This window comes from Diprion similis, chromosome 6 (genome assembly GCF_021155765.1).
Source record: "Diprion similis isolate iyDipSimi1 chromosome 6, iyDipSimi1.1, whole genome shotgun sequence".
Classification (NCBI taxonomy): domain Eukaryota; kingdom Metazoa; phylum Arthropoda; class Insecta; order Hymenoptera; family Diprionidae; genus Diprion; species Diprion similis.
Genome location: NC_060110.1, coordinates 8,937,672 through 8,964,391, shown reverse-complemented (window position 1 = coordinate 8,964,391; position 26,720 = coordinate 8,937,672). Strand labels below are relative to the sequence as shown.

The window sequence follows — 26,720 nt, the reverse complement described above, 5'->3', positions numbered from 1 at the left end:
CCGCCTCTCGTCCTGCACTCCACCGTCTCCCTTCACCTTCCCCGTCTCACTTCCGTCCGCGAATCGGCGGCAGCCGCCTTCATACACGTGAACAACCCCCCTCCCCCCTCCGAGCTTCCACCCCCTCGGCTCGAGGCGGTGTGGCATCGTCGTGCCCGGCGTGGCCCTTAAGCCGTTTCCCTAATTTGCGGCACAGTTTAGAGATTATATAAGCTCATTACACCAAATACCTTGTAATTAAAATTACACGTATAACATAAATCGCGATATCAAAACCTATTACCCTCTGCTACCGTACAGCCACCCCACGCACGTATATTACAGCTCACGTCTGCCTAAACCCGGTGATTGTTCCAGCTTCACGTACATCCGGATGTACATGTAGGTATATCTGCCTAACGCCTGCATTATCCTTCCTCCAGCCTCACGATCTTCCCTTTCGGAGGTGCTTCCGTAAGCAGGGACAATACTGCAGGAATGGTATTATACCACGCGCAAAGGTTACATCGTGGAAATATAAATCTCTCGAAGGGTTGAATTACCTGGCTAGGAATGAAGATTGTCGCGAAAGTATATTTCAGAGTTGAATTTAAAAAATTAATCGATTCTTGATGGAGGAAGTGAAGGTATGGGGAAATTTTTAAAGGAAAATCTTTAAAGGACATAAAATTCTAGATCTTATTCAGCAACATGACCCTCGCTTTTGGTGGACACATTTATAATGCAGGCGAGAAGGTATTAATAAGTTTGGTAAAAGTACAGGGAGGCAATTGGAAAGGCAAAGCCCTGAATAATGTAATAGACTGTTTTCCTTGCCACCTCGTGAGAAGTGTACGGAGTTTGCTTTCCTGGGCGCCGCACGCTAACTGGAGCACCAAACACCATTAACAAAATACGAAACCCAACCCAAGAGGGGTGCCTGGGTTGGTAACGGTGTTTGTGTTCCATACCCTGCGGACGTACGTTGCTAACAAACCTATTTCTTTCCTATTTCGCATACAATAGGCCGCCTAGTGCCTCTGCGTGAGTGTGTGTAAATGTTTGCAATAACGCCTGGTCACCGACAAACAAATGTCGCGTGTCTTTCCGCGTCCATATAATGACGTAATCCCGGGAAAAAGTGTCAAATTACTACACAGCGAAGAAGGTTATACCCGATCCTGGATCAGCCAACCCCGCCCGCCTCGCTCTCGGCCCTTTAACCCTGAGCCTTGGGGTTACATAAGCAACGAACCGGCAGCCGAAGTTCTCTTATACACCCGCCGTATGGGGGGGAGATCGATGGCTTGAGCAAGCAGTTTTAATGCAAGAAGCAAACGTAAAAGTCTGTAAGAAGCTTGAGCGAGGTAGGCACCCCATAAACTTCCTCGTGTTTGTCGAGCAATCAAATATACGAGTGGAAAGTCTCACGGGGTTATTGATTGCCGGTCGAGATAGATAGAGACGGCCGACCTACCGACCGAATATAACCGGCCATTCGATGAAGAAGAACAGTTTGAGCGAGTGGCTTGCCCCGTTGTTTGTTGTTCATTTCTCTCTGTTCTTCAACGTGCAAACACAGTTTTCGACTCTTCCTATATACACAGCCAAACTTTCCTACCATCCGGCTAACATACCTACCCTCCTGTTTCATTCTCCAGACTTTCACCCAAAGGTTCCGTTGCATAGCGGAAAAAGGAGCACGAAGCGAACGATCCACTTTTTTCACCCTGCAACCACGCCCACCGCATTTCACCCCCTTTATATCCCAACTTGAGCAGTTTCATATTAATTTCTTTCTTCTTTTATCCTCTATACGTTTTTTTTTCTTTCTTTCTTTTTATTTATTCAGTTGCGTTTTGTCCCATCGATTGTCTTTGCCAACTCTGAAGGGTTTTTCATCTAATCCTTTTTTCTTCCTTCGAAATACATATACAGCTATATCAAATATCCTAAGAATAACGTCGCAGGTGTGAAAGAAGTAGCTAGAATTCTCATCTGTGATTCTTCGGATCGTTTCACGTCGCCGGGACAAAGATCATGTTTTCGTAGAGTGACGTGGCATCGTTCCGAATTCTCCAAGGAGAAGAAGGCCTCGGTTTTAGAGAAGAGCTGGAGACGTGATTAATGTTCCAACCACCGAGTTGACACCTCCGACCTTGTTACCGGCACAATAGAGAAGACGTTTTATATTAGCTCTCTACCAACCATCTTTTGAATCATCAACCGGAGCTAGACAATGCTCTTAATGAGGACAACTTTCCGTTGATTAACCAGCGACCGCTTTATCCCGGCTCATTTGCATCCGAGACGCACAAATATCGCGACTGGAAATTCCCGTGAAATGAAACAGCTTGCCGTCACTTTGACGAACCCTCCATTTCTGTTGCAATTTTACTCTATTCATTTTTTATCACAGTGGATGCATATCAATTCAAAATTTAGACCTTCATCGTTCGCAATATTTTTAGCGGGGTTTAGCGACGGGGTGAATTGGCAAAACTCGACTTGGAGAAATAAGACCACTGCATTTTTTAGCGTCGGTAGTTCATATCGATCGAACGACTCGCAGAGTCGAGTGACAGAGTGACTGTACACCCATGAGCGATTCCACGATGGAGGGCAGGCCACGCAACGGCGGGGTAGAGCGTTATCATGTCATACTTGAGCAGACGTGGCACCCACCCTCTTTTCGCCCTAATTCCCTTTAAACATAACCCAACCCCGGTTCTCCACTCCCGAAACATATCGTAATCAAACTTCATTTATTTTTTACAACCAGTTATATCTGATGCGCCCCGTTAGACGGGGGCCCCGGCCGCGTGTTCGAATCGCATACATTATACAAAAATGTATCTACGAACGACGGTACGCCGCCAGACCGCTATGCCCTGCACTAACTAGAGCCTGTATCTGTCAAAGGCGGGCACATCCATGTGGCTGCCTCGATAAAACGACCCATCTCTCGTCTGACAGCGCGGCCGACGTTATTATACCGATAACGCACCGTACTTGTACACTCGGCGGAAAGTGTTTGCTTTTTTTTTTTGAAAATAATCAATTCTTAGACGCATTTTGTAGGAAATTTTCTTGTTGGAAGACAATATTTTTTTGTGAATAACAAAATTAATCCTAGAACGCTAACGTTTATTATTTTTTTTTTTTTTTTGTACCTAGTTTGGTAACTGGTGGTGTGAAAAAACGTTCCAATCTTATAAATTCCACCTCTCGGGTACATCGTATCGTTAAGCGTCAGATAGGGTCTTATTTTCTTCGTTTTTTAATCAAGAATCCAGTGAGCCAAAAAAGTTATTGTGTAAGTTCCAAAAAAAAAAGAAAAAAAAAAAACTTGTCGAAAATTAGTAAGCAAAATATGAAAACTTAAGCTCTTCTCTTACGCGGTGGGAAATTTAAACTCACGTAGGATGTTTTATCAGCCCCCGTTGCCGCACTAGGGTAAATCAAATAATTGTTTAAGATTGGAAAACAAAATTCATGGAATGAAATATAGTTATGAATACTGAAGCTCGATTTTAACTTTGCAAATTAAATGAAATAATACTTTTCTTATGGTATTATCAAAATATTGAAGCACCCTCTGATCGATTCAACTAAATCATACGATTTGGTAACATCGTGAATCTACAAGATGTTATGTTAAAGCTGCAAAGTACTCTCTGTGACGCATCTGAAATACTTTCTCGCAGGATAAATAAGATGAACAGTTATTAGGAGCGGATCCACGCATATGTCTAATACAATCAACAAAAATAGTGTAAAAACTCCGAGTTACACGTTCAAATATCAAATAGATCTACGAACAATCAGAAGTCAAGTAAATTTTGCTTCGGTTCAAATATATTGTGGCACAGTGGTGTTTTAATGTTGTTTTCCCTATTCGTGTATCATTGGCAAATATTTCCATCAGATAAGCGGACACAAAGTTTAGGAAGTTTTTTTTTTTTTTTTTTTTTTTTTTTTGTCAAACTGTTCTTCCTTTTTTCATACTCGTTCACCACCTGTATTTTTTCTCAATTGATTTCTATAACCGTTGTTTATTTTTTTCTGTTTCAGGCTGTGCATTTATTAAATTTTCGTCGCATCAAGAAGCACAAGCGGCGATCAACACTCTACACGGTAGCCAAACTATGCCGGTAAGTAATGTGAGCTATGAATTTATCATCTTTTATAAAAGTACGTTTTATACCACACCATCTCCCATCTAATACGTGGATGAGGTTGGGTGAATCGCAAATCGGGAATAAATGTTTTTGCACAAATCAGTGATAAATCATCTGAAATATACCAAATTCTATGCATTAAAAAGAAAATCCGCCTCGCACACGGCACAAATTCATTATTCCATGCCATCGATAATTTTGTAATCCCCGCGTATCGATTTCGGATAAAACAACTATTCCACCTGACGTGCGGATCGTCGAATAGCCACTTCATCCCACGTCAATCAAATTAACGTATGAATTCTATTCCCGGCATGTGCGTGATATTCACCCAGGCTGAACCAAAGGTAAAAAATCCATGAAATCCTGTCGATACTCCAGATCTTTTCTGGCTTCGGGCGGTGTAATAAAATGAAAATATTACAAATTAACTCTGCGTAACGATCCATCAAACGTTATTGGGCAAGAGTACAATAACGAGATCTTCTTTAGAGATTGTACCGATCGTTTTCCCTTCGAAGATTCCCAACTTCCTGCATAAAGGTGGCGAGCATGGCACAACTCGAGTCGTTCTATTAACCGAGATCGGCCAATGAAGCGGTTATGGTTACCACCCCTGCAACCTGCACGCTGCACTCAGCAGCCTGCACCTACCCTCTGCTCGGTGACAGAACAAGGGTCAGGTTGGACAGGGTTCCTCGGCTCAAGTTGTATAAGCAGTGACTGTACCGCGCCTCACCGCGCTTGGCAAACACCCCAGTAATGACTGGCCAAACACAAATCTGCATAACACTTGGCGGGGGCGAAGGGTGGTCTTCGCCTGTATCCGACGACCGAACTCCTGCCTGAATCCTCAAAACTTTCGCAGCCTGGATTAGACCGGGTTAGACTGAGAATTTGTAGTTATAATTGAATTGTCAACGTTACCGATGGGGAGAAACCAGCTAGGCTTTGGTTCCTCCGGGAACATTTCGCGCTGCTTACCCACAATGGATTCACGATCTACGTCGGGATTTTTATATTTTGCTCTTGGAACTCGGAGGCTTGGGTAATTCAAGTAGTCTTCGTTACATACTTCACGATAACAGATGTACTCCGCGTTATAATTCCAGTTACTTATAATAATAAGTACTTTGGAGCAAGATACAGGTAACTGGTAGAATAATTGCCAGCGATGTATAGCATCGTAGTGGTTTTTGTTTGGATTGATGACAGCGTCGAATGAAGTACTTCAGAAATTTATTCTTGTCTTCTGAATCGGTAATTGAACTGATTCTAAGTCCATGACTTTCAACCGGTATAAAAAGGTGATAAAAGCTTGACAAACATGCAGGATAGCTGTCTTTGAACAGGGCTAAGCCGCAAATCCTCCGAAAATTAAACAGTTAAAATGAAGTCTTCGGTAAGCTTAAATGGAAATTCTCTGGGCAGTTTGAAGCTCCAACGTCGGGGATGAACCTATTCGGTGTGGAAAACTCAGTGAAGAGTGAGGGAAGGGCAAGAGAGAGAAAGAGAGAGAGAGAGCGGCTCGTTGTCCAACCACGCATAGAAGCGACGAAAGCGGGAAACCGTAACCTAATATTACGTGTAGCCACTCAAAACCCACAAACAGTGTTCAGCCAAAATGGTTGGCTCCCTAGCTAACCTGTGGAGGGGAAGCAGCGCGGCTCGTCCTTTGCAATAATATGTAGATCAGTTAATTGTTTCATGGAATTATGCAAATCTGAATCCGATGAAGGGAAAATTCCCCCCGAGGAGAAGGAAAGGGTTAAGACGTGATTCCTCTCCTGACAGCTAGTCGATCCGGGCAGCGTCATTTGCCCGAAATATTGAACAGTTAGGACGATCCGAAACGCAGTAGTCAGCCCTCCACAACTTCTTGCCACAGCTGAGCCTCGCGGATTTATTATTTATGAATACAGGAACGAAGAGTAATCGCGTCTCTTCTTCGTTTATCTGGTGCAACGGGCACGGTTGAGTGGAAATTCTTCGGCGTCGAATATCGTTTCGTAATTTTTATTATTTCACATTCTATTATTATATAATATTAGCGATAATCTTTGCAACAACTTTGAGAGAAAGAAAAATTTGCTTCCAGTGTTTTGACGGAAGACGAAAGTTGAATAACTCGAAGAAGACGAGCGCGTAACCTTTCCTCGTAAAACTCATTCCATCGTGCACTGGAGGAATAAATTTCGTAAGCGCAAGGTATATATCACGTGTGTATATAATTTGAATAAGTACACCATTGCAGCAGCGCCGTAAACGCAAGCATAACTCCGGCAAAACGCTATACGCAGGACTGCACGAAGCGCAGGAAGCCTGGCTTGAGATTCAGGGAAAGTCTGAGGGTGGAGGATACAAGGGGACGAGGCAGCGAGGTCCTTGTCGCGATTAAAGCCTGTTAGAGGAAGGGATGCGCGCATTGTGTTTCGTGCTCTCAGATATGAGGGCCGCGATCTTCCGAGTACATGTCGAGGGTCCTCGAAAGCTCGACTCCCGTGATCCCGTGACTCGAGACTCGGTTCGGTGGTGGTGGCTTCGCGAATAAGAAGAAGAGGCCTCGGTCGAGTGGCCGTTTCCCCAAGAGCGAATACCGGAAGGCACTCGAGACTCACAAAAACACGATTAAAATTTCGCGAAAATATTCCAAGCACTTGAAAACTGTAAAGCTCCTTCCCTTGCCCCCTCTAAACGCTATTGCTTTATCGTCGTTACGCGGCTGTCGGTGTAAAGAGCACGGCGAAATTCATCCTCGAGAGACCGACCGCCTCGCGCTGCAAACGAGCGGCAATCAATAGGCTCTCTACTTAGGTACCGGGGATAAGGAAGCGGAGTAAAGAGTCCCATTCGCCGGATGAAATTCAGTAGAAAAATTAACCAAAGCGATCCTTTTACCTCTATAGCTCGCAGCTGTACAGACCATTCGTTGTGCCTGCAAACCAGCCGTCTTGCTTTCTTGGAACAATGTCTCGAGTAGAATTACGCTGTCCGTATCATCGTCTTGGGGGCAAAAATAACAATGATGATAAAAATAAAATAACTGTAGTTACAAGTCGGGAAATCCGCAGTCTCCTGATTCAACTCCTTTCACGGGTACAAGACGTCGCGGCGTCGGGGGGTGAGTGAGGATAGGGGGCAGCTGGATGGTTCTCATCGTGCTTGACCAATCTCGGGAAAAAGGATTCGATGCCTCGATGGTCACTCGCCAACTCTCCTCGCAACTCGTCGAATATCTATTCGTTTGACCCGTCTAGTTATCCGGTGAGATGGGTCACGCATTGGGGTGACGCGATACCGGAACTCTTGTCCCGGACCGAGTTGCCCTGAAGGTTTCCGGGCATTCACGTGCATCTCGAATGGATAACTGGCATAATTTCCCCTCTCGAGTCGCGCACTCGGAGATACCATCGTTTGTTAACACCGTCCCTCCCTCTGCGCCTTCGTCACATTGGAAGGGATGGCTGCCATCTTGATCCCGACTGAACCGGAAGGTCACATGACACAAAGGCAACGAGTGTCAGGTGAAAGGAAACGGGCGAAGCGCCGCTTTCCTCGTCCTTCGGGAAATAAAATGGCGCGGCTTTATTGTTCCACGCCGGGATCTTAAAACGCGCAGTTATTTTCATCGAGCGGGTATTTCGCACTCGATCGCAAGTTGACTGCTGGCGAAACACGCATACGATTACTCCGCCAGCATGCACGTGAAGACTTATCTGCATGGAAAGTTGGGGTCGTAAAATGAGGATGCACGGTACGGTCTACGTTCCATTACCGGGGGCGTAGTGTATAGACCCGGACATATAAAGGAGTTAAATGCGCACCGGTTTTGCAGGGGAACGAAGAACCGCCTGGCAAACGAACCATCCGCCGCTAACGGTGCCTCGTAAACCTACAAAGAATAGCTACCGGGGCCGCAAGCCGCAAGCCGCTTTAGGCAATATCGCACCGTGCCGATGCAGAAAACGAATACGGTTAAAAAATGGAAGGAGCAGGTATTCCATGTTGGCAGCAGTGGCAGAAGCGTTTCTATACTCGAAGTTTTATAATACCGTACCGTTTGTCTCTGTCCCTTGATGTAAGAGGTCGCGAGAAAAGCTTGCGGTCTGTCAAGCTTTTACGACTTGAACACATCATAATTCACCAAAAAACTCTTGCGGACAATAATTACTTCACACGTTTGACTCTAAAAGACAGGTCAACTCTTTCTACGTATGTAACTAACTCAGCTCTGATGATTCAAGTGATAACGTATTTGTCACACCGCGCAATTGATATAATTGCAAATAGTTTTTATTCCCGGTAAACGATTCTTACACTCTTGTCCGGTTCTTCCTTGCCTGAGACACAAGACTTCCGAATATCTCCGAAGCTTCGCTAACAGCTTGGAGAACTGAAAATACATTTTTGGTCTGTACTGTCATTTCTGAAGAGATATCGTCATCTGACTTGTTAGCAGCCAACGCGAACGCCGCAAACCTGGCGACAAGATAGATAGAGACATCTTTACAGAAGTGAAATGTAACTTCGGCTGCTTGTCTGCTGGAGAAATGTCACAAGTCTTCGAGAAAATCGCGTGGGAGGTGTCGGTATTTCGTGTCAATACATCTTTTTCTTGGTAAATCGCCAATACACCGATTGCGAACTGCAGATTTCAACAAGCCGCGTTCAAAGGCGAGGCATAGACTGCATGGAAACTAGCGCCTAGTACCTAGAAACTATTAACGGTACGAAATCACAGTATAAAGTGAACCCGTGCATCGAGTGAGCACAGAGAACGTGAAAACGAAGCAATTATACGTGCTGATTGGAGGCTGTGCCGTTAGCCGCACCATCATCACACTCGCCGATTTATTGGTTGACCGTAATTTCAATGGATATACAACAACGCCCGCAAGTTTCAGTGCCACGTCGATTTCCACCCAGCTCGTACACGCCTGTTCCTGGTTCGCGAAACTGACGGAATTAGTTGTTAATTACAAATCACTGGTGCGAATTACTTAAACAACAATCATCTCTATCGGCGAAAATGAACCTCGTCTAGTAATTGGATATTCATTGCTGAAAGAATTTCCCTGATACTATTTGACAAGTTCGACTCATGAACAACATAACTATGTGGAACCAGGCCCGCTATTCCATGCTGGTTATTTTTAATCGTGCGTTATTCGAAGTGATTCACGTCGCATGGGAATCAGGTTGGCCGTGTAATAGGGACTGCAGCCGGGTAACAGTTGTAGAAGCAAGACAACGCAATTACAACTTGCCAGAGAATTACTCAGGGAATGTCTTTAATTAAACGTTAGAGGCAGTTTCCAAGCCTCTGCTGATGGAAGGACAATTTCCTTCCATCCACTTCCTCCGCTCAACGAAGAACGCAGAGAGCTTTGGGTGGCAGGAGTTGTATACGCCAACACTGAGGCGACGCACACCCATCGGTAACAAACTTTTACACTTTAAACAAGTCATTACTAGTGTAGCCTTTCCACCATACCTAGGATATACTTGTCGCAGAAGTAAGTATTCGGAAAACGCTAATCGGTACCTGAAGCAATCACCATGAGTGGCTGTCTCGAGAAGTGTACGAATGCAGGGACTTTGCGACGTGTCAGTTTTTCTATGCGGTATTACGTGCTCACGAACCTTTGAAATTTCTTATTTTTTTTCATATATACGTGGGTATATGTATAGTATAATTCTAGTTTTTTTTTTTTTGTAAAAAAATGTCAACTAATTTTTTGGGCTTTATTTCAATTTAACGTATGTTCTTCAATTAAAACCTTTATGATACGTATGCAAATTTGAATAAAAATCTCGTAGCGGTTAGCGAATCAATTTAGTACTGATCGAAATCTATCCTACAGAACAATAATCCCGAAAATCAAAATTTCGCGGATCAACAACTAAGTCGGTTGGCATGGCAATGACCCGTATTGTACCTGACTCCGAAAATGATTATCCAGCCTGAATTTTGGAACGTGTGAGGTGAAATGCGAAGCACCCTGACAAGGTGTAACCGGTGGATGGAGGGTGCCATGAGCGTGAGATAAAGAGAAACACGGGAGACCGCATACCCAGGTGCCTGGCAGGTAACGCGCCCCACAAATAAGGGAAGTATCGAGCTGTGTCAACGTGGGGAGGCTTGTGCAGACGGTCCTGCAGAATGAGAGGGAGAGAGAGAGAGAGAGAGAGACCGAGAGAGAGGGTGGGAGGAATAGAGAGAGAAGAGAGAGCATGCGTTGGAGCGGGACTGCTTCACCTTTTTTCATTTCAAACAAAATGGTGCTGCGAGCCGTATCGCCGTTGAGCCGAGCTGAGCAGCCATGCGCAAATTGAAAGAAGGACCGAGCGAATAGGCTGCAGCCTCCGCGACCCACCGCCCATCTTTCCTTGGACCCATAATCTTGGCCCACCGGCCCATTTTTCTCGTCGTTTGGAGCACCGGATCGAGACTAATGAACTGTAATCCCCGAATAACGAGGCTTCCAGCTTCACTGATGCTGATATAACCCCCGCCAACAGCCTACCAATACCAGTCCGCCACGCATGCGTGCAACGTTGTATTGTAGAACGTATAATTGGACAGGCCTGCATATCTCCACTGGAGCTCCTATTGTGCGTGGATTTAGAGACGAACTCTGCATAAAAGTCCGCACACATGACGAATTTCACCCCGAGTAGATAACTATCGCATTCACTACTAGGTATATGGTCGCACTTTTGTTCGCGTTAAACTTTCGCGGACAAAACGTTATCTCAGGTTCATTTTTACGACCACGGTGCAAAGGTACACCCCATGCATATCGGCGAGATCTTTTCGTCCTTATCATCAGTACCATGGGTCCGCGTGTGGAATTAGGGTGCATGGGGTACAAAGCGACGCTGTGATTATTGTTCTATCAATTATAAAGCCGGCCACTAAGTGGGGGTGTTTTATTACCAAAATGCTCAGATGGCTTATCCTTTGATAAATTTTGTTTACGGGACTCTTTTCGGTTACTCGTCTCTGCTAACACAATCCGCAAGAAACGATTGTCCTTTGACTAATAGCCTTTGATGCTGCGTATCGGAAACGATGGTCCACGAAAAGTTTTTGACATATGTGTAATACATACATATACCTGTTCCCCGATCAAAACTATAACGCTGAGTTTTAATCAAACGCCTCCGCAAGACCGGCGTCCATTCTGAAAGCTCGAGTCTCTTCATCTCCGGTTCTCCTCCTGCGCTACCCCGGGGGGTTAAGAAGGAAGGCAATATCAGCTAGGATATTATGCTACTCGTCTGCCTGACACTTCTTCATTACTTATAGGAAAGCGGTAGAACCATCGATTCTAACAATCTCGACTCTGCGGCTGAAAGGCGCAGTGAGGAAGACGGAATCCTGCAGCAAACGGAAATCGTTGTACATTGAACGACTGGAATTATTAAAATCACATGTAGATGGATACACGAGTGCGTAGTCGTGAGGCAATCTCAGTTGCGGGAACATCAGCTTTCACCCTGATAAGGTAGTCTCGATGGTAACTTCCGCAGTAACTTGATGCCGTGCTTTCCAGCCCGCTTTCCGGGCAATCGTCTAATATATCTTCTCCTCGGGCAAAGAAAGAAAAAAAAGCACTCATCTTGCTCGGTTTTACGAGTCTGTCGTGCGTAAGACGTATTCTGCGGTCAGAGAAAGAAGAGTGGTCGAGTCCACTCGTCGTAGAGTTGAGTAAATTGCTGAATTACTTCTCGAAGGCCGCGGCTTCACTCTCGAGAAAAGTGTTTCCTCATCGACGGGTAATTCACGGTATAAATCGTCGAAAATTTAGGCGCCACACCCGACACACTATTTTTTATTTATTCATTTTTTTTTTTTTTTTCAGCTTCCATTCCTTTCTACCGAAACGTAGAATCACGCTGCAGACACCATCGCTATCAGTTCTCTTCCCATTTATATATACGAGAGACTAAATTACTTCTGCGACATTTCTGCCTGTGCCGTTCGAATAATAGAAGCGGACAGAGCTCTGGCACGTGAACTATTCAGTATATATTCATTTGATCGCCGGTTTAATAGCTCCTTTTAAGCGTAAAGTAGTAATAAAATGATGATAGGTTGTCGGAAAACACGAAGCGCGTTAGTAAGTTATTCATGCCGTCGTTTCCAACAGTCCATCACAGCCCGGAAGGGCGGTGCTCGGCAAATATCAGCCCCACGTATTTCAGAACCTGCGACATGTGCCATTCGGTTGAAATGGAATAATAGCACAGTAATGTACACGTCAGTACCTGTGTTTTATGATTGGATCATTATAAATAGATCCACAAACTACTTACACGGGAAAATATATTATCAACTAATTATTGTACCCGGTTTAAAACTCGTCTATTACTGAACGTAGGTACGTCAAGACTAGGCAAATTTGTCGTCGGTAATACCTTACATCAGAATTCATTTTTTCGGTAAAGTTTTACACGTAGTTCAATTTCTACCTCTACAAAACAATTCTTTTCCTTTATCGACGCGGAGAGAAAAAAATTTATTTTTAGTTCATACATGTATCCACGTCAAGGATAAAAGGGAAAGGAGTGAGTTTGGAGGACTGAATTAACACGGTTGATGATCAGTCCATTGTTCGTAGGAATACGGCAACAAATTACTTCACCGCGAAGAGTCCATTTTTGTCAAGTCAATACTCCAATCAAATTAAAACAATTATAACACTTCGTGGATTTCTCATACAAAATTGAATCGATCAAGAAATTTTACAAACTGGACATCAAACATACATAAGTGTCTTTCTTCTTTTCTTCAACAACAATTCACTAAATTTATAGTATCTACAAGCTACTGTACTGCATACATGTGGTGCAAAGCTGTTTCGTCATCACGTAAGATCTGTAAAGACGTTCGGGACTTGTTTGCGGAGTAGATGCTGATAGAGATCGTCTGAGAATTATCAATTTACCGCGAGAGTACAAGAACGTATCCCAGAAGGACTAAAATATAAATGGAAAAGCAGGCAACAGGTGGTCAGTAGCGTGGGTTGGGTTGTGTTGTGTTGTAAGAGAAATGCGTGACTGGAGACTGGCTCGTGCGGGACGCGCCAAACGTTAGCGATATATTATATTCGCATCATCAATGCAAATGTTGGCCGTGCCTGAGTTCATAACGGCTATAATATTACTATATCAGAGAAGGCGGTTCTCGTCCTGTCTCCAGGACACCAGAGCTGTCACGTGATTCGCGTAAAGCGAACGCTGTCTCTCTCTCTCTCTCTCTCTCTTTCACGAAGCATCGTCACGTTTACTTTATATCACTTGAAATTCCGGGCACAAACCGTCTTACGACCGAATTTTTATACTCACGTCAGCCTCCTTTAACCCCGCGTTTCCTGATCTCACCCTGCACGCTGTACTCCGCAGATATAAAAGGGTGCAAAAATACGCTCCTAAGTAAATACTCACTCCTTTATGTCGACCGGTATAAGTACTGAGTTAGTGTTCAGCACGTATTTTGGATGCTACTGTAGCTTCTTCGAACAGAGTTGAGTGAAAAAATAGCAGAATATATCACTCAGTACAGTCAATACAGTACGGTCAAAATGAGATGTTGTCGGAATGACAGAGTCCAAGTATCCTGATATTCCTTGGTACATGTAGTGTAATGAATCGCACGTGTAGTTTCAGTTGCCAGTATTGCATCCGCGAGAATGACCGAGATACATTCCTAATCTCTGTATGAGAATGTTTGTCATGAATAATCTATTAAACGTTAACGGGTTTTCCCAAGACCAAAGAAAAACCTAGCTTGCTGCGTCGTCTTCACACGGTGTAAACGGTTATCCTCTTTACATATAATTATTTACCGTCTGATGTCAGTATAGATGTATAGGTACCATAAAATGTACGGGGTTGTCTAGGACCGCACAGCCCCTGCGCTCGAAGGTACGAGGTAAATGTTAAGCGACACGGTAGTTTACCTTAGACAGGTCGGATGTAACGCGTCGCGTCTTGGCTTCCATATTCCATTATGATCTTCGACTGTGTAGAGTCTCGTGTACTATATTAAACCGTATAACCTCTCATCTATGGCCCAACATCGCGTCTACCGCGCGTATATACGTACCACCTGCGGGCACTTCTACAGCGGTGTAGCTGCCTGATTATTTAACCCCACCCCCGACATCGCCACGCCGCCCGGCCTCTTCCCAGCCCCATAAACCTGCCCTCGCTAATCCCGTGGTCCGTGTATACGAAGATATTAACGAGACGTGTTGCAGGGTGCGTCATCCAGCTTAGTGGTAAAGTACGCCGACACAGAGAAAGAGAGACAATTGAGACGCATGCAGCAAATGGCTGGAAACATGAGCCTCCTCAACCCGTTCGTCTTCAACCAGTTTGGCGCCTATGGCGCGTATGCTCAGGTGAGTCTGCTTCACTTGTCCAACCACATTTTATTCTCATTCTAATCACGTTCGTACATCCTCTTCACGACTAACTGCATTTATCTCAAATTTGTGAAATTTCCAATATCAAATCTTGTTTGAACGATTTAGTGGTGAACATTGAAGTGTCAACAAAGTTTCAGGAGCTTGGCTGGCGAAAAATCGGCGAATATAATGTGAATAAGATAACCCCAAGTACGGATTTCGTCAAGTAGTTTTCCTGTGAAAATGACGAGTAACGTAGTATTTTTGGATTCTTACAGCAGCAGGCAGTTCTTATGGCAGCAGCCACCGCACAGGGTACTTATATCAACCCAGCAATGGCCGCCCTCGCTGCTGGTCAACTGCCTCACACGCTGAACGGCATGCCGAACTCCGTAGTACCGCCGACTTCAGGTAATTTCTTCCCATAAATATCGACACATATTGGAAAAGAACAGAAATAATGAAGGAAAATAAAAGGCATGTAAAAAGGTTCATCATACCTGCAATGCGCCGAGGTTTAATTATCTTTCTTTCAACGATAAACGAGCAGTTTCGAACTAACGTTGAACAGAAATCGTATCCTGAATTAATTAAAATGTTATGTCGCGGCTGGTTGGGTAATAAATAGGCTGCCGGTATGCCACCACGAATAGTCCGTAATGAGGGACGAATAGTCGACCTTTTCAGTAGCGATTTCGGTGATGTAATAACGTTTATATGCAGCTTTCCGGTTGGCCCGAAAAGGATGGCTAATGTTGGCACATAGTAATCGCAATTTAATTAAACCCTCGACGCAGCGGCGCAATATAACGTTGATTGTTAGCGGCCATATTTTCTATACAGCTACGAGTATATCGACGTTACAGACAATTGCTCGTTAATTTGTTTATGAAGGCAGGAGAGCTTACATGATCGAACGATTACGCTCTCGCGGATGTTGCAAATCGGTTCCCATCCGTCCGCAGGGTAAATAATGAGGAAGAGGTTTAAATTGAAACGGGCTCCGAATTTGCATAACGTTCGCTATTGAACGCTTTTCACGTTTATGTATTATAAATAACCCCTCGAAGCAATCGGATTTAGCGGTAATAACGGCGTGACGATTTTCACCGGGCCAAAGCGAGAAACGAAAAGAGGACAGCCACGCAACTTCGCTCGTAAACGATATTATATTATCAAAGTCGCAAAGTTTACGTTCGGAGGACATTCGCGAGAGACCGATACAAGTAAAATAAATGATAGAACTGGTTCGCCTACCGCGCTTTCGACTACAGCTATACCTATAAATCGCGAACGGGGTGGTTCATCGACTGGAAGGTAATGCCGTTTGATAGGGAAATAATATTTTACTCCACTCTTAGATTACTAGCTATATACCGTGGTTTCATGCCTCGATGGAATGCTGCTGGTATTCCCTGCGACTTGGAGCACTCAAGTACCATTTTAAACTCTCACAAGTTTAACTTTATTATCGACTCCTGGGAGTCTTCGGATAACCCAGATATACACCCTCGGAAACTCAACTCTTAAGCGTCCGACTGTCTCGACGCCTTTTTCTGTCCTCTTTTCCTCGCAATACCGACACGTTTTAATTTCTAAAATTCATCGTACACTGAAAATCTCCTTCGTGTTTTACCGTTGCAATTATACGAACCAATTAAGAGAGTGAAAATGATCTATTTTGCCCAAGCCGGCGGTGAAAAAACCTTCCAATTGTTACCCTGCTTGCCATAATCATCCTGAAGCTCAATGTCATTCCCCTGCAATCCACTTCTCGCCAAATCGTCCGATTGTTGCCAAGTTGAACATACCTGACGGAAATTTGTCGCAGGTGCAGGTGCGGGGCAACCGGTCAATGGGGCGATACCTTCGCTACCTTCACCCACGATGCCGAACTTCAACATGGCAGCGCAGACGCCGAACGGCCAACCCGCTGGCTCGGACCCAGGAGTCTACACCAACGGGATACCCCAGACATACGCGGGACGTGAGTATCAACTCCGGCGCATCTCACCGCCCCTGCGCGCCTCTTGACCAACCGTGGCTGAAATTTTTATGCACAAATAAAGAAGGATGCCTTGTGTACCCGGCTTACGTAGTGAAATCGCGCCTTGCGTAAGAGTTTCAAATTTGGACGCGAGTTATGTACCGTGGAAAAAAATTGCGTGTCTGCGCATTTGTAATGAAAGTTGACGGTCTTTCTCACGGCTCGCATTTCATTCCATCACTGAAATATTCTTGTCACATGATGTATGTGATCGCATATTTAAAATCCATCCCTTCTGGTTATACATGCTTCGATTCGGAGCTCTGGATATTTTCAGGGATTTGATCACAGAGAGGGTAGATAATAATCTGAGTAACTGATATATGAACGGAGCTAGCGCCAAGGGGCGCAGCGGGGCCCTTAGCGTAGAACCACCCCTGATAAGAGCTGAGCTTACTGAAGTGTAGATGCCCTTCATTTGTCCATTCCAGCCCAGGGACTGCCCAACGGGGACGCGGCGCTGCAGGCGCACGCCGCCGCATATCCGACCATGCAGCCCTACGCCGGAGTCGGTGAGTCCGCATATGCTTCTTTCATCTTTTTTCGTTTCCGCCTTCTTTTACATATTTGCTTCCATCTTTTTTCGAGGCTTGAGGGTCGAGCTGAGTCGGCACTCAGTCTCGGTCAATTCCACTTTTTATTTCTCACTAGTTTCTGCGGTTGTAGGTCAAACGGTATCGTTCGTTACTGCGTCAGTAGGTTCATGCATTATACAGGAACATGTAGGTCTCAGGGTGTATTAATAATGGCAAATTCCCTGCTGGTTCGAAAATATCGTCATAGTATCGATTGGAGCTTGTGACTCGAAATCTGAGGATTCAGTTTCAAACGAATAATAAAAACGTTTGATTTTTCAAAGAATACGTATCCCAATGTTCCGTAGGTTTTTGAATCATACATTTGAACACGAATAAAATCTTTATAAACTCACACCGGGAGACATATGTTTCTGCACTGAATATCACTGTCTTTGTCGTGGTAAAAAAGTTGAGAAGGTTTTTCCGTCGACCGCGTATAAGATATTTCAAAATCACATTTGCATATCTTGGATGATAGTCAGGAAGAGAAAGAATATCGTATCACGTATTCAACTCGGCGTTTGTCCTGAAATTTCTTTGTTTCACTGAAAACGTTCAGTCACTGGCATGAAACGGAGAAGTTGCTGCAAGTATGCGTGGAACAGTGCTAATGGCACAAGTTCGATGTAAAACTGCTTCGCTATCTTGTAAAACTTCTTGACATCCCCAGTTCCCGTATTTAGTATCCATATTTAGTATACAAAGATCGTGAAACAAAAAACTGTAGCTACTGTCATTTTCGTACGACTGGCTGTGGCCGACCAAACATTACTTTCACTACTGATCAAGCGTTTAATATTGAGATACGCAGTGACAGTAGTTCGACGAACGTTTGGTCAGCCGAAGCTGCTCCATAAACGACTTAAGGATTCTGTCCTTTATATTAGAAATCAGACATAGCGCGACATATTTCTGTCCGATTTTGGACACGATTAGCGTTTGATTCACGGTTCCAATCGACGTTAGATAATTTTTATATGTTTGAATACTAAACGTGAGTACAAAAATGTTTCTTCAAAACTTGTCATAACCACTTTGAAAGTAAAATTTACGAAATTTTATATCGATCTCGGGGTGGGAGGATGGAAAAAAAGAATTTGTCAATTTCACATTTTGCCACGATCGAACGGTTTGCTTCGTGTCACTTCGCTTTGAATATTCCGTTTGTATTGTACTTAACTTAATATACACAACAACGTTGATTGTTTATGCATGATACGAGAATAGCACGAGCCATTTAAATATTGTAGTCACATATACGTTACGTGTTTGTTACATTATCACATTATTACATGGCGTAAAGCTTTTGTGTGATGCTGTAATGTGATTGAGTGTTGAATGCTTTTATGAATTCATAAGTTTATTTCCGCTCACTTGCGTCGTATTTTCAAATCCTTACTTCACGGTGCTTTAACAGTATTCTTGTGATTTTTTTATTCGCGGAAATATTTGCGCGTGTGCGATAATCGTTCATCTGCTATTTTTCCCAACTGACAAGAAAACGACCGAAACAAAGAACTGTACCTACGATGAATTTTCACTAACCATCTTCTGTACTAAGTACAACTAGCGTTCACATATATTTAAATCATAGCGATCTGTCGCAGTGCGTGGAAGCTCGCCATTAATCGGAATATATTAAATTCATGTTTACACTGGAATAATTAATTCTGAAGTGAAATTCTCCTCGCGTATATATGCCTTTCAGAGCCGAAATCCAAAAGCAAACAGATATCAATCAACCGTATTTTAAATATTTACCATGACATAATTAATAGTGTTGTATAATTCCAGAATGCAATATCCTGTAGTATATACACGTTATATGTATACAACCGTGAGAAATTTTCTGCGTTTTACATAATAAACCGAGATATTACTATTTTCAAATTCCACGAACACTGCACGAGGCAAAAAGGGAGATTAATATCTATGACCGAGTTCAATAACTACCAGCTCGGGTAATTAAAATCTCAAATTGCCGATCGTATTGAAAGCGTATTATATCTCTGAAATAATAAATCGGGCAAAACTGGGATATGAGGGCCCGCGAAATGTTGCTGGAAGCGATATTCCCGTCGCTTCGTTTCACAGAGAAACACAGTACCTATAGGTTCGGCATTCAATTCACGTATCCATCAAACATATACACGGATGATTTACAGCCGGGCTCGGCGTTATTTCGTGAATTTAATAAAAATTTCACGGCGATATTTTAAACAGCAATTAAAATTTTCATTGTTCACTAGGGCCGCGAGGTGTTGAAAGAAAAGCTGATATTCTCTGGGGAAATTAGCGAAGGCACCAAGCTGTTATCGATTGAAACTTGGTTAGATATACGTTTTGTTCATTGCGATAATCGAATTTGTTGATAGAACTTACGTGTCACTTAGAATGGAATTTTATCTCTTTCCTGCGTCATCAATGGGATTATCGGCGTCTGTTTAATCACTCGCAGATTGGTCGTTGTGTCAATGTTAACTCGAGGTTTCGCGAAGCGTCTTTATTCGCAAAGACGAGGCTTCTTTTTCAAGCAAAGCTCGCATCATCACCGCGTGACGGTGAAAAAAAAAAGGAGATAAAATAGGAGGTGAAAAATTGTTGTGTCTGCACATTTTTCACCTACTCGTGGTTGAAAAATTACACAAACCCAAAAGAAAAAAACAAACGAAAACACACATCCATATGCAAAAACTGTTTGTTATTCGTTATCTGTATTATTGTCGCAGCTTACCCAGCCGTCTATGGACAGTTTCCACAAGCGATTCCGCAGCCGATGACCGCGGTACCTCCAACGCAGAGAGAAGGTAAGTGGCAAGCGTTCTTCGAACGTAAAAAAATCTTAAAATTTTTATTAACTTCATACTTAGTCGTAAATACTCCTAATTTTCACCCGCTTGATTTCTCGATTTCTTTCCCCTTTTCCAATATCCTCAAATAATTATCAAACGCTGAATTCACCCCTTAATCAATTTGAGCTTACTAAGAAATTCGTCAAGCTTCCCTTGACGATTTACGTTACATTAAAATTCTTGTTTCCGAATAACATCTCGTCCATGAAATTTCCCTCTTCGAATCGTTATTCTGCAAAAATGTGCGAGGTTAACTTTTCACTCTGTTCTGAAAAATCTATTATATCTTTCCTTGGTCACAATGCGAAAAATGGTTTCATAAAGTCCACGTAAAACGGAGACTTCCGAAGACACTCGTGTATTGTTTTTATGCCTTCTTCCATATAAACTCGTATTCCTCGGGTGGGTTTCACTTTTCCGAATGGTTGAACGGAGATCGAAAAAGGGATAGGTATAAAGAGCGTTCGAAGGTCCGGAAACTGCGTGCCTTCGGCTATTTAAAATTGGGTAATTAATTGAAGGGGGTTCTCGCAAAACACCGCTTAATTAAAACTGCCAAAGGCCAATCGAAAAGACAACGAACGAAGAAACGAACGAACAGAATGACACAGTGTGTATATATCGATTCGCCTCTCCCTTGTCTCACTGTACCTCATCGCCCGTTGCCTCTCTCGCTCTCCTCGAACGAGCGCCTAATTGCAATTAACAACTCGCCATTATTAGAATATACGATGCCTTACAATGAGGTAATGCAAATAAAACGAAAGTTTTAATTACTTTCCTGTTACGCCCTACGGCGGCCCGCGTTACATCGTCGGATAATAGAAAGTTTACCGCGACAGAAATTCCCCCCCCCCCCCCCCCTCTTGGTCTCCCGCTTTCTCTCCCTTGCACCATTACACACACACACACACACACACATGGCATTGGTCTCTCTCTGTTTTGCTGCCACGGTCCATTCTTCGGATTTGCTTGTCCTCAGCACCCCCAAACCACCCACATACCCCGAACACTGCACCCCAGTCCAGGTTCTGTTGTTACAACAGTTTGTTTCATTAATTTGCTTCACGTCGGATCGAGAGAGAATCTGCACAATCATTTGCAGTATTTCCGTGCTAATCAATTTCCGTGCAATTCCAGTATGCATTTGGTACGGTAAAATGTATAATTCTTCAAGTTGGATATTTATTCTAGAGATTCAGTCGGGTTGATGTCGTTTGTAGGTAACTTGGCCAGAAGGTTAATATTCGCCTGAAGCTCGCGTTCGGTTATTGATCATCGATCTTTTATGACAGTCGCTACCAATATTGCAGGAAAATCAATCGGTTATAACGTGTTGAGAAGTGTTCTACTTTCAGCGGAATTTCAAAAACACCTAATTTTCTTTGTCATGTTATCGTAGTATTGTCCAATGTTATTCGCCTGCAGTAATACGGGCGTTGCACTATCAATCATTGTGTTGTCCTCCGAGTCTGAGATCAGCGGAAACAAGCCTGAAACGACGCATTCTTCGCAGTAGCATCTTGCATGATGCTGTGCGCATCGAACTCTTTGTAGCTTCGAAAATATCACATCAGTGTCTGACGTTGTTTGGTGTTTATTTATTTATTTATTTATTTTTTTCTGTACCTATGTCGGTGTATGGCACCTACTTTCACCACTGTTCACTTCTTTACGTTCAGTTTCACTTTTTATTCGTCAAGTTTGTTGCCGTTTTGCGTTATAAATTGCACAACCATGCGGACAGCGAACATCTGTATGTCCATATAATACATGAGTGTTGTATATTATATATTGTATAAAAATTCACCCGACGGCCGTTGTGTATATTTGTTGCAAGTCATCGATTGATGTCGTAGCTTCTGTGTCGGTGTTGAAGCGATGTTCGTTTCAGTGATGGGAAACCACTAAATTTCAAATGAGTACTCATTGTCAAACACCGCGAATCCGCAACCGCTTTGTAAAGTGCGAACCGGATTTCTTACACTTCGAATACCGGGGTACGGACAAAAATACTTTTTCTCACTCTGCATATCTGTATGACACTTGTTCAATCGGAATGTAATGTCTCGCTCGTATATGACAGCACGCCGAGTGGAAAGCTCCCGGCATTCCATGCGAGACACTTTGGCTACACCCTCGTGTATACGCGTCAAAGGCACAGTTCGTCGATATGGAGGATCCACTCTAAAATTAACACGGATACACTTCGGCAATTACTAAGTCACCGAACACACTCGATCGCAATAACGCGAAACGTTTATTCGAAAGCGTATTAAATGCTCAAAGCGTAAATAGCGGTGATGTGGTGATATTGATGCGTTTTCATAGGTAAACTGAAACTTCATTCCAAGGAAATATATGCTCGTCTATGACTATCGAAATACTGACACGCAAGGGATTGGGTTTATTGTTAGTGAAAGAAAGTTACGAAAGTTACGAGTTTGCTGATTCTATTAGTTTATATGTCAACGGCGATGTGAACAAGCTTTTTATAACTTTTTTTTATTCTCCCCCTACGTTTTCGGGGCTTGAAATGTTTTTTTTTACTCCTGTTTTGTTGTACTGCAATCGTATAATTCTTCCCGAGAGAACGATCCAAATCTCGCTTCTTTATCCCTGAAACTAATTTTAGAATTAACAATTGTAATGCCACTGGAGGCGAAAATTTATGACTCATTTTTCGTTACTCTGCAGGCTTTGCTCCCCTCGTATCCCACTCTACACACCCTTACACCCTACCCACGGTCTGCAAAATCTCCACCCCTTTGTACCTTCACCCGCTAATTTGGTTCCCACGTGATAACTTTGTTTGCTAAATTATTAGTGGACGGAATTCTGCTCTACTTGTTAACTAAACGGACTATGGAAATAACATAAAGTTATGAAAAGAGAAAAAAACAGAATAGAGGCTAAAATTTAGAAAGACCACAAACGATAATGTCACAACATCGGATGTTTACTAATTCTGTAGAATAGATTTTTGCCTCTTTTGCACTATCGGAGAGCTAAACTAAAAAGGGTCGAGAAATTCAGGAGGTCTTCGTCGAGAAATTCAGGAGGTCTTCGTAGAAAATAACAGAAATATGATGAAAAAACTTTCTAGATCAAAAATAGAAGTTTGGCATAGTCGGTGGTGAAAACACGTTGCGGGAAATTTCTGATCGTAGACACTTCTAAGTTATACAATAAATCTTCCCCGCGAACTGTTGTGTCTATTTTTGATCTGCATAGCGATGATCTAGCGGTGCAAGATTTGAAACGATTTTCGAAAGGGTGAAACTTTTTATATGAAAATAACGAGGGAAGGCGTAGTTCACGTGCTTGGTAATTAGATTCCCATTGCCTCATTCCCATTATACTTGAACGTCTCTCTTGGTTGAAGAGCTAGACCGAAGTACGACTTTCCGACTCATAATCGCTACAAAATTACGGCCAAGTTATAAAGTTTAGTGAAATTAGCTGAATCCTTCCTTCGTGCCTTTCATTAATTCTGAGTCCGTTCTTCCACTTCATTGGACAACTAAATTCGAAACGGTTTTTTAACGCATTGTCCATTCTCTTTTTCCTCTCTCTCTCTCTCTCTCTCTCTTTCTCTGTCTCTCTCCCTCTCTCCCTCTCTGGAATTCCTTGTACGAACCGTATGTGATGAATTCTACCTATAATATTTTTTCGACAGCGTAAAATTTCACTTTATTTCATGCCCGGTTTAAACTCGTGATAAGTCTGTGTCGGGAAATTCGTGGAAAGTCGATTGAACGTATTGCGGTCTTTTTGTTCCTCTTTCTCCTCTTTCCAGTCTTGTTTTTGTTTCAAATTGAAAGTCGGTCAACCGACTTGAAAATTGCTGAAAAATCAATCAACGTGCTATGACTCATCTCATCCAGTCCATTTTCCATTCAATAAAGCTCCTATTGTTGTACTGTAAATCCTGGTGTTGTATGTTTGTGTATTTGGAAGTATAAATACTCAACGTTAACGGGAATAAAAAGTAATCGAATCAGCAATTGAATGACGAACAATTTCTGTCTTTGTTTGTATTCAAATTTTTTACCTCTATTCATTTTCTCTGTATTCGTTATACGATTATAATCGTCATATATATTCATCAAATCATGCAACATCGCATCACTTTGAACATATTGTTTCATCCATCATCTCACAAATTTAAACGAAAGAAAATAAAATAATCATCATTCCTGTGGTAATAAAACACATCATCAATTCATGTCAGGTAGAATATAAGTTCTCGAAAAATTTCACCGAATAATAATTATCGGTTTAATTAGTTGATTTTTGCACCGCGTTATTAATGCAATATTTCCTAACCAGATAATAAAATATATAGAGTTCATAGATCAGTTATACATATATATATTATTAAGTATCACGAATCACGCAAAGAACAAACTCATCCAAAACTAACATTCTAACTTGAGTATTATACTTCAAGTTTAGATGTTTAGATGTGCTCTGATTTATATGGTAGGATGCTCTATCTCAGGACCCGAGGGCTGCAACCTGTTTATCTACCACCTGCCCCAAGAGTTCGGCGATACGGAGCTTATGCAGATGTTCATGCCGTTTGGGAACGTCATTTCATCAAAGGTCTTCATCGATCGCGCCACCAACCAAAGCAAATGCTTCGGTAAGTACTCGTTCGAACAAATTCATATTCTCTCTTTCTTCAATTCGTTATAATATCGAGTATATATAAAGATACGAAAAAAAATTTTCTCACTCGTTAGGAGGTGAATATCTTTATTCGACTTCTTACCCTCTTTTCCATCTCTTTCTCGCTTTCTGTCTCTCTGCGTATTTCAATAGGTTCATGAACGTTCAGAACTTTTCTAATTTTCATTTTCCACGTACTTCGTCCAGGCAGCCGCCGGAGCTTCAACCCCCGTTCTTCAGATATGATCGTGTACCTACTCCAAACGTAATTATACTCCGTCGGGAGAATTAAAAAAGACAGCGAAAAAAAGCAGGCCAGGGTTAAAAAAAGGAAAAAAAGAAATCCAGAGGGAAGAGGGAAAAAGAAATGACGAATTTCCGACACCCTTGTACGGCTGTTGTGTGCGGATGTGCGTATATAAGCGGACCGACTCTGCAACCCCTCGTAATATAACTGGCTTCAATGCTATCGCGGCCCTTTTGTACACGAACATGCGCATGGTGGAGAAAATATTAAAAGAGCGACGCACCCCTTTGATTAATCATGTCCACTCGGATTCACGGATGGATGAACGCACAAGCGGATGAACGGGCGAATGGACCCCACGCCCTTCCGAATGCCATTCAATTCAATTATATTTTTGTCGGATTTCTGTACAATTCGTTCAAGATTAAAGAGCCATGGTTCCATTCGCGTGTTATACACGCGCCTAATTGTTCCTCCTCGTTAATAACCGATGTTTAACCCTCGCATATCCACATTTTTCGTCACATCCGGACTGGATTTCGGGAAGTTCGAAATGGGTGGGGGGGATCCGGGTTGCGACAAGCATCTATGGGGGGGGGGAACAAACGGTTCAAAGTCCATTCGGGGGCGGTTCGCCAACTCTGCAAGGATGTTTCCGGACGATCGTATCTTTATGAGCTCACCGATTCGTGCGCTATCTGCAGCCATCTAACTCCAAATATCTCCTTCTGTCATCCCCTCATACTTTACGTTACTATTCTCGCCGAATGGTTAAAGAAGCACGACGGAGACGAAGAAGGGGACGGAAGGCTGCACCGACAGCCACTGCATGGAAACTCACCCTCAAAGGGAAATATGCTACTTTCCGCGAACTTCGATCCTTGGTTCCTTTATACTTTGCGATCACGTATATACTGTATGTAATATAACTACCGTATCCAAGGCCTATCACTGAAGCCCCTAACCAGGCACTCCTCCAACAACCCATGTTGATAACCAGGACAAAAATTCAATCTCCGTCGAGATCTTCGCGAATCAATTCATACGTATATTTTGTATATTGTATTTTATATACGCTCTCATGAAAAGCGTATTCATGATTATAATTTGGATATATTCTACCGCATAATTCGTATACTTTTTCACATAGTGTAGGTATAGATAGATAATATACTGATTTTAGAAGCCCTTCATAATCGGACATTCGATCCCTTAACACGAATGATTTGTAGATCCACTGCGCATTATTCCGTATCAGCGGTTACCAATCTAAAAAACTTGTTTTTCGCTAGTTCCAACTCGTGAATAATGATTGTCGTTGAGATATTTGTATCGACCTTTCACCTTACCGATTGCTCCGAGTGAAATTTTGATGGATACATCTGTGATTGGCGGAAGGGTTGTTATATTCAGTTGAATAGAGATTGGAGGATCGTAAATGGTCGTTTAGAATTGGCATTCGCGCAAAGCAGGAACGGTGAGCCTTACCCAAAAGAGAAGGGCATCGTTTCATTATCGCTTTCACGGTGAACTTAGATAATACCATTCATTAAAACTTTTCACTCTTGACTCGAAATTCGTCATTATTCCTAAGTGACCATTTAGATTGGAAACGTTCAATCACGATATGCCCCTGCAGCAAAAGTCGAAATTTCATAATGAAAGTTTAGCTGATAAAGGAACTCGTTTCGTCGAAAGATAGCCGCGCAGGGCAATCAGCTCGCGGATAACAAAGCAGACCAAC

At 42.9% G+C, this 26,720-nt stretch overlaps 1 protein-coding gene across 9 annotated transcripts in view; it reads left to right on the top strand.

Annotated features, from left to right (window-relative positions):
- The window catches only part of LOC124407804 (CUGBP Elav-like family member 4), a 514,861-nt gene that overhangs the window by 486,870 nt on the left and 1,271 nt on the right, over positions 1 to 26,720 (top strand). For 8 of the 9 annotated variants that reach the window (XM_046884337.1, XM_046884341.1, XM_046884340.1 and 5 more), the window contains 7 exons: positions 4,054 to 4,133; positions 14,429 to 14,572; positions 14,857 to 14,989; positions 16,410 to 16,565; positions 17,033 to 17,137; positions 19,933 to 20,010; positions 24,545 to 24,703. In XM_046884337.1, coding sequence (XP_046740293.1) covers positions 4,054 to 4,133; positions 14,429 to 14,572; positions 14,857 to 14,989; positions 16,410 to 16,565; positions 17,033 to 17,137; positions 19,933 to 20,010; positions 24,545 to 24,703 — 855 coding nt within the window. The remainder of the gene's footprint in view (positions 1 to 4,053; positions 4,134 to 14,428; positions 14,573 to 14,856; positions 14,990 to 16,409; positions 16,566 to 17,032; positions 17,138 to 19,932; positions 20,011 to 24,544; positions 24,704 to 26,720) is intronic. The other variant, XM_046884336.1, reaches the window with a different exon arrangement.